The sequence below is a fragment of the Maylandia zebra genome, linkage group LG14 (genome assembly GCF_041146795.1).
Source record: "Maylandia zebra isolate NMK-2024a linkage group LG14, Mzebra_GT3a, whole genome shotgun sequence".
Lineage (NCBI taxonomy): Eukaryota > Metazoa > Chordata > Actinopteri > Cichliformes > Cichlidae > Maylandia > Maylandia zebra.
This window is the reverse complement of record NC_135180.1, coordinates 28,501,421-28,510,524: the sequence shown is the minus strand read 5'-3', so window position 1 is coordinate 28,510,524 and position 9,104 is coordinate 28,501,421. Positions and strand designations below refer to the sequence as shown.

General features: G+C 38.9%; 1 protein-coding gene across 2 annotated transcripts; it reads right to left on the bottom strand.

Annotated features, from left to right (window-relative positions):
• On the bottom strand, positions 1-7,724 carry slc13a5b (solute carrier family 13 member 5b). Of its 2 annotated transcripts, XM_004558171.4 has the most exons (12): positions 7,560-7,722; positions 6,697-6,825; positions 6,479-6,615; positions 6,067-6,287; positions 5,765-5,945; positions 5,548-5,670; positions 5,199-5,411; positions 4,974-5,080; positions 4,746-4,867; positions 4,193-4,354; positions 2,947-3,084; positions 1-2,166 (listed from the first exon to the last, which is right to left on the bottom strand). In XM_004558171.4, exons 1-12 carry the CDS (start codon positions 7,656-7,658, stop codon positions 2,041-2,043), a joined length of 1,758 nt encoding a protein of 585 aa, XP_004558228.3. In that variant the 5' UTR covers positions 7,659-7,722; the 3' UTR covers positions 1-2,040. The 2 variants fall into 2 exon arrangements, with proteins under 2 accessions (XP_004558228.3, XP_004558227.3); XM_004558170.4 differs by having other exon boundaries at positions 6,479-6,825; positions 7,560-7,724.
• Positions 7,725-9,104: the final 1,380 nt, after the last annotated feature.

The window sequence follows — 9,104 nt, the reverse complement described above, 5'->3', positions numbered from 1 at the left end:
TTTGTTTGTATTATTTATTTATTTTTATATAAATTGACATGTGCAAAAGTCTTGAAACTGAAGAGAATAGTAGACTATATGCAGTTATTACTAAATACCACTTCATTGCAATTCATTTACAATTAATATTGCTGTGAGACAAACTGTACTGACTCCATCCATCCATCCATCTTCATCCGCTTTATCCGAGGCCGGGTTGCGGGGGCAGCAGCCTAAGCAAAGAGGCCCAGACCTCCCTCTCCCCAGCCACCTCCTCCAGCTTATGCGGGGGAATACCAAGGCGTTCCCAGGCCAGCTGAGAGGTATAATCTCTCCAGCGTGCACTGACTCAAACATTTCAAATGTGTTTACAGTACAATAAGTCATCCTTTTTGTACACGTTACATACAGCTTTTGCTTTGATAGGATAAAAAGTTTATCCTTTATTCATAGCCAACTCTAAGTCTGATTCAGCACATACAGTATTAGCTCTGAACTGATAAATACCAAGTTCACCAACCAAGCCATTAGCTTTTGTTACCTCAAATCTCTTAAGAAATGTTCACTTGCAAAGTCTTCTGCATGGCACAGGAGTGATTGAGAAAATATTGCAGTTTATATATTTTTTAAGCTGCCCAAATTACAACCAAAAAAGCATTCAATATTTAAAACCATACTTTTCGGACTATAAGGCGCACTCAAAATCCTTTAATTTTCTCAAGAATCGACAGTGTCCTTTATAATCGGTGTGGCTTAAGTATTAATTCTGGTTGTGCTTACTGACCTGAAACTGATTTTATGTGGTATACGGCGCTCAAAAACCTGTCAAAATATTTTAGTATGACTTGACCGTACTACTTGATGGATTGTCTGAGCATTACGGCTACCGTAGTCAGGAGCCTGGCGGAGTGATACGTACTGTGCTTCCAAATAATATTGTTGTGTGTAAAAGGACCCAAAAATGGCACCTGTTAAGAGACATGCTTACAAAGCGGATTTCAAACTCAAGGCTATCAGTCATGTTTTGTTTAATGCGCCTTATAATCCTGTCCACCTTATGTATGAAAATAGACCAGTTTATCGATATTGCGCCTTATAATCCGCTCCTTAAATGTCCTAAAATAGAGTATTTTATTTATGAAAATACATATTTTGAGCCAAAAATGTATCAGTAGTAAAAGTAATAATTAAGCAGCTGAATTGCTCTTGTCAGTGTCATATTATATGAAAGTTAACGGATAATTACTGCTAATGTATTGACAAGTAATGTTTTTTTCTATCACTAATAGTATTAAACTTTATATTCATTATCAAGGTATCAATGTATAATATTTTACAAAACCAAAGATTTCTTTAAGTGTAAAATCTGAAAGGTAACCAGTTACTGGAGCTGTCCGACAAATGTGAAAGTGAAAATATCTTTCTCTGAAATATTGTAAAGTAAAGCAGAAGCGGCATAGAAGGAAAATTAAATAAAAAAAGAAGTACGTCAAATATTTTCAAGTTGCATCATCAAGATATACAATATGGCTTATTACTATAAACACATGGGTACATGTTAAATAACTTTGACTATATGAATAGCTCCTTTTCCTCTAATTTTCTTTGATAAAAAGAAAATAAGATGTCATTTGGTTCACTTAAGGATATAAAGGAGCGTAAATTTACAGACACTATAGTCCCAATATATTGTTTCAGTTATTCCATTGTACTGAATAACAAAAATGTGTATTATAAGAGATTCAAATAGTGTAATAGGTCTATAGAAGAGATCTAAACTTATTTGAAGTTTAACATCATTATGTATGTATATATAAAGTTCAATTACATGAAAATGAATATTTTCATATAGTTGAATCATTTTTCTCCCTAATTTTATAGATCACCACTTTTTTTCACTCAAGTGTCAATCAAAACGAGCCTCATGAGACTTGTGTCCTAACTCCAATTGGACACATGCATCTCACTGCGTGGTCCAATACCATCCCTCTGACCACAGGTCTTAGTCTGGCACCTGTGGATAGGCTTGTGCATGGATCCTCTCTCACTGCAGAGCCAGTCTCATACCCCAGTGGCATTGGCCCAGGCAGGGACAGAATCTAGGTGAAACATTGCTTTACCCCAGCTGTTAATGGCCAGTGTAATACAAAGAATGCCAATGATGTTCATGACGAATCCTGTCCTGGCCTGGTGGAGAAGAAAAGAATGCAGTCATTTCAAGATTTAGTTTATTGTTAACATCTGTATTTGTTGCTGAAAGTTGCATGAGAAGATCATTATCCCTAAAGTCATGAAGTATTTGAGGAAGTCCCACAGTATGTAGATTGGAATATTTCTTTAAATGTACTGTAATGTTATCTCTCAGATTTTCTTAAGTTTATGTTTTAACCCATGGAAGTGTTTTGGATGTGCCCACTCTTTTTGTATTCTACCACTTTAATATTTATGTAACGAATCCACAACAATAGTTTGATCGGAAGGTGTTAAACTTGTTTAACATTCCTGGAAAGTCGATGGCAGGGGACCTTGAGACGCAAATTCTACATACCAAACTAATTTGATTTGAAACTGTATCAGCTTGCACAGAAAATGTTCTTAATCTGACTCATCAAAAATGCCTTATAACCATACAAGGATGTGACAGAAAACGATATTTTAAATCGATTGCAGATTACACTGGCTACTTAGAGTGACTCATCATGTGCTACAACTTTCTAGTGGTAACATTTACTATTGTAAAACACTTGGAAACATATTGCTTCACTTCTGCAGCCGGAACACAACTAAAGAATACCCTTAATATCAGCTATCGTCAAAATGTGACTGTCACTTAAGAGATTCTGGTCACAACCGCGTTTTTATGAATGTAAATTCTGCAGACCAAGCAGTTCAACATTGGTCCCAGAGTCACAGCACTGCAACATGTAATTTACACAATAAGCATACCAAAGCCAATGTCGTACTTACCATGTCAGCAACCTTAAGGTATCCATAAGAGAAGACTATGGCATTGGGAGGAGTTGCGACAGGCAGCATGAAGGCAAATGAGGCACTTAGGGTACAAGGAACCATGACGTACAGCGGGTTGATTCCAATGGACTGAGACTGTAATAATCACACACAAGGTATCAGCAGTCTGACTCACGGATGAATACAGCCTTGATCACAACATCCTCCACTACTCTTTCTGGCTATTTTTCTGCAACCTTAATCACCAGCTCATAACTCAGAATGAAATGTATGCAATTCTGTGTGCAGGGAAAACTCTCATTAGGTGTGTGTAATTAAGATGTAATTCCTGCTGGCCCTGTGCTGAGTCATGATATTTAAAATAGAAACGTACTACATATGTGGAGATAATGGCAGACTTTAAAGTTGCAAAAGACATTACTCAGTGGAATTTGCTTCTGAATTACATGTCCTGCAGCACACTAGCTTACAAGTGCACAGTAATTTCTGGTTCTCAAAATAACCAAAGGGTGAAAAGACCTAAACTTTATGTTTAGTCTTTGTTAAACTTCAGCTGTATATCAGGTCACCAGGATGACAGTATTTTGTCTTGTCACAGGGTTTCTGCCTAAATCAAATGCTAAAGAGTCTCTTGACAGGATGACACACAAAGTGACATGACACAAGCCACCGTTGCCACAAAATGTTCTCACAATGCCTTTAACTGTTTGTGTGAATCTGACTAAAGTACCTATTCTCCCTTTCTTCACTTTCTGTTTGTATTTTCAAGGGCTAAACACAGAAGGGTTGATCATCCTTGTGCATCTACTTGGCTTTTCCCTCAAGATATCAATAAATGTGAAAACCACTACTTGCATTTCAGACCTCGTTTTGGCATTCTCTCCAGTGCTCAGCTAGTGGGCACAGAAATGCTATTCTTCAGAAGAAGCAGCAGCAGGGAGGGCACTGTTACAAGGCACTGGACTGAATTGGTGTTTGGCAGGTTATTAATGGGAGAAGGGGCCCACAGAAGGGGGCCAAACATATTCAGCCTGAATGACCAACAAGATGGGTAACCAAACCAAAACGTGGGAAAATGGACCAGCTCTCACTGGGAGTAGTTTCAATGGTGAACTCCAGCTGGGGGAAAGAATTTACGCTAGGAAGCACTTAACCTAACTGAGCTATTGCACCCAAACAGTATTTTCTGTCCTCTCCCACACCACCTATATTTCACTTGCTCTATACTGCTTCACTTGCTTACCATCGAAGCTAAGACGGGTAGGAAGAGCGTTGCAGTGGCTACATTACTGGTGCATTCTGTGAATGTGGCAATCAGCAGGCATAAGACAATGGCAATTGCCCAGGGAGGGATGCTTTGCAGAGGAGCCATCTGATCTCCCATCCACTTTGATAGTCCAGACACCTAAAGACACAACAAAACAAAGTGCACATTTACTTTGAGGAGACTGTGATTCAGGTTTGGTCACAATATATTGCATCTGCTACAATGCAACCGTATGTGCAGAACACCAAAAACATCTGAATCCAGAGATTTACTAATCATTTGATTTGCATAAAACTTTAAAACTGCATTAGGAGATTAAAGGGAAAAAAGCATGATGCTGATACCATTAAAAACAGATTAAATAGCTGGTCGATTTGATAAACATCTCTATGAATCCTCATGCCTCTAAAATAAACTAGTAGAATCAGAATCTCAAGACACTGAATGGCTATTGTGAAGTTCAAAATTTCTTGAAAGATTGTTATTGGCCCCACAACCATTGCATCTAACAACTGCCTTTGTAACTTACTTCACTGCCCTTAGCCAGAGCAAACCCCCCTCCAAGAAGAAGCACAATACCCCAAGGTAATTTCTTTTGGGCAGCTTTCCAGCTGAGGAGACGAGGTGTTGGGCCAGCAGTTTGATGAGATGCTACAGATCAAAGAAACGAATCATCAAAGTTTAATTACAGCATAGCCTACTCTTCCCAAACTTATTAGAATGGGAAACACAACATTCTTCAGAAATGATGGCTCACCTATGTCAAAACTATGTGTCCTAAAAGAACAGAAGCGTGGAGGTTTGGAGGGCAGAACAAAGAGAAGGACTGCGACAAAGACTGCCACCGTGGCATCTGATACATACCTGAAGGATGGAGTGAAAGCAAAAATCAAATAATACCACAGTTTTATAAAGTAAATTTATGAATGAATAAAACTTAGGTGTTGAATTGTATGTTTTTCATAAAAATATGTATACAAACTCTGCTTGGGAGTTGAAGATATCTGTTGCCCAGCCACTGACAAAGCCTGGATCCCTTGTGAACCACAGCAACACGAGCAAAATGAAGAGACACAGGACGCTTATCTCTCCAAAAGACATCGGCCCCAGCAGGCGATGCTGTTCACGGATCACATTATATGCAGCAATCTCCTTTTCTGTCTTCACAGCCCCACAGCCCCATGTCTTCTTAAAGCTGGAGGATCACATGGGAAGAAAAGTCTTTGTGTCACTTCTACACTCACTCACAGGCTTAGTGCGGTAAAAAGTTTCTTGGTGGTGATTCAAGTCTCTGTCACTTATAATCAGGCTTTAAGCATTATCAAACTCACTTGAATCCCATGAAGACAAACTGCAGCCAAAGCCATGCCAGTGTGAGCATGATGATCATGTTGGGGAAGGCAAAACCGAACCAGGACGCAAAGTTAATAATGTCCCCGTTTTCTGGAAACAATCTAATACAAAAGAAAATACAAACGTGAGGAATATATAAATACACATGAATTGAAATATTGGCACAATACTAATAACTGATAAGAGGACACTCACTGGTTCATCTGGCCCATGAGCACCAGATTGGGACCAGTTCCTGTCAGTGTGGCTGTTCCTCCGATGCTGGCAGCATAACAAACACACAGGGTCATGCCTTTACACATTCTCCGCCGTTCTGCTGCCTCCTTATGCCTGACAGCCTCAGTCGTGGCATCTAAGAAAGTCACTACTACTGGGCCTTTAAACAAAGAGAAAGAAATAAAAAGGGGCTACTAGCAGCTTTATAAAAGTCTTTGACGCTGTTGATTTTTATTGATTTTGTGTCCTAGCCAAACATAAACAAGTTACAAAGGGCTCACCTTGTCCCTCATTCTGTTTCTCTGTTTGTGAATCAGCTTTATTGTCAGTCTCTGATGTTTGGACCTGCTCATCCGAGCTGAAGATTTGAGGCATTTCTGGCTCACTGGTGTTTAGCTGTTCCAGCACTGCTTGGACAATTGGCACCATCATAGCTGTGGTAGCGGTGTTACTGATCCACATGGATAAGAATGCTGTTACACCCATGAAGCCCATCATCAGTCTGCCAAGAAGATAGAGTAAAATTAATAGTAAATTAAGAAAAAAAATCAGAAAGGTGCTCTTCGTGCTCTTGGGACAGAACATGAAGTATGTTAAAGTTTTATGATGGGAGTGAAAGGATTATTTTTTTAATCTACATCATATCTGTGCTTTTGATGTCATAACAGATCTGAAAGGTAATTAACCGCTCACAGTGCTGGACGCACACCAACAATGAGTAGCACCCTCAAAGCTATGCGCTTGTGCAGATTCCAGTGCTCCACGGCTACAGCAACCATGAGTCCTCCAACAAACAACATGTTTGTGTCCTTTAGGTACTGCATACACACCTGAGACAAAGGGATCACACTGGATAAGATGTATGCACACATAAATAAGCCTATACACTGTGGCATATTTTTCTTACTTACATCTTTGGACTCCATGATGCCAAATAAAGGGAAAAGGAGAGCTGGAAGCAAAGCGGTTACAGCCAGAGGTAGAACCTCTGTGCACCAGTACACTGCCATCAGGATTATCACATAAGCACATTCTGCCACCTGCAATAAGAAAAAATTATAACATACAGACAACTGCACAAAACAAAGACATTACATTCAGTCTGTGTCAGCAACTTATCTATGAAAATCTGACTTAAGTTCATAAACAGCTAAGATCAATAATTATGATGCAATTTTAATGAGACACTATGATAGTTCAAAGGGTGAAGATAAGATAATCTGTAGTGTCTCATCGCCAGGTTCTACATCTGTCGGGATAATATAAGTGAGATCTAGACAAAACTTGGATGGTCAATGATACTATCTTATTTAGAATTGTTTCATTCTGGTTAAATATCAGCTGCTTGAAAAACCGATTTTTCTTTTTTTTTAATGCTTCGCATTTAAACCTGTGCCAGTGATAACATGCTTGCAACCTGTGATTTTTTTTGTCTCTGTGACCCACAACGCGTAAAGAGCCCTTTTTACTCTGTGGCCCCACGCTTAAGCTTTATGCTACCAAAAGGAAGTTAAATTAACAGAACCGGAGAACACACCAGCCAACACTGGACAGCTCTCGTGCACTCGCTCCAAGCGCTGTGCACTTGACCGCGCATCAACAGGTGCAAAAGACCTAGTGCAAATTAAAATGCGCGAAAGGTAAAATCTCACTTAATTTCAGTTCATTCAAGTTCTTCAAGTAAGTAACATCTCTCTCATTAAAATTACTTTATTCTTTCATCCTTTCTTATCACTGTGTTTAGTTTTAAGCCAAACGCAGATTAATTACATACCTGTGTCCCGATCACCAAAGGCAGTGGAAGAAGAAGTAACGGAGTTATGAAGAGGATCACTTCATTTTTGACAGAGTAAAGGCATTTCAAGAATGCCATGTTGAAAGGAAAATGGAGAAAAGCAGACTTTGCACCGTGGATGGCACTTTTGAGGCGCAGAAGAGAGAAGAGGGAGGGGGGGAGTCCCACGCAAATAAAAGAGAGCGAGAGCGAGAAACGTAATGAGGAGAGAGGGGGGTGCAAACGCCTAAACTACTGACCTAAAGTACTGACCAATTAAAAGTGAAAAAGTTCATCCACGTAATAACCACAATAGTTTACATCTTTTACATTTACCATCTTGAAACCGAGGATTCCCCACAGTAGGTCTATCACCTCTATCACCCCCGCGGGGGAGAAAGGGGCGAATGCGGTTGACAGACTTCAGTCTTGCTGTTGCTCAGGCAAGAGACACAACAAATAATGCAACCAAGTATTTTACTTTTCAAGCTAGGCTTTCTTGAAATTCAATAAACGTATATAAGGTTTACTTTTCAAAATGCTAAAAGTTAAAATTTCTTGGTCACTGTCTAACAAAAGGGTTTTGGAGTTAGTTTTACAAAGGTCAAACAACTGGAAAAAAAATAAACCCTTATAACGGTGGCAGTAATCCGCCCAAAATCCCGTTGTATCTTTCTTTAAGACAGCACAATAAACATTTCACCAAAAACATCACAGAAGCTTTGACTGAACTGAATTCCTTTTCCCCTTTCCTTTTCCCAAACAAATAATACCCATTTTTATGCAATTTTATTTTCTCTAACCCGTCCAGTGAGTTTATTAAACATTGGTCACATTATTTCAAATGAAAACTATTTAATTATCTATGATCATAACCACTTATGGAACTAGTGTAGTGGGGGAGCTGGATCATGATTGCATTACAAAATAGTACAAATAAGTACAAACAGTATTTACTCCAGGGCTACTGTAATACACTGAAATGTGATGCACAATACGCTTCATTATGCCTCCCTTTCAATGTACTGTAAGCTTGGGATATTTGTAGTGAGTGCCATAAACCCAAGCCAACACTGCTTTAAGACATCAAACACATTCTGCATGGAAGTTAAATAAAACTAAGAGCAGAAGTAAGAGAAGAACATAAAATGCTGAGCCAAGGAATGTCATGTTTTTTGGCTGCATCTTTTCTTTGAAAGTGCTAACAGTAATTATCCTGCATTGGTGGTATGCTAGGATGAGAAAAGCTTTTAATTTGTGTCCCTGTAATTGTGAGTCTTCAACCATGTGTAGTGACATTTCTTATCAATTTTAAAGGCATGCAAATATATACTATAATGTGGACGGTCAATTCCCTTAATTCTGCTGCTTTACGTCCATGCATTTACAATATATATATCTATATGTATGTGTGTGTATACACACTGTTTAATACATGTTTTGTCGACAGTGTTAACATGAGTGCTGTCTCAGATGTTGACAAAAGGATTCATACAGCAATAAAACAACGTTGATCATTGCATAGTGAGAGCCATATTGTTCAAA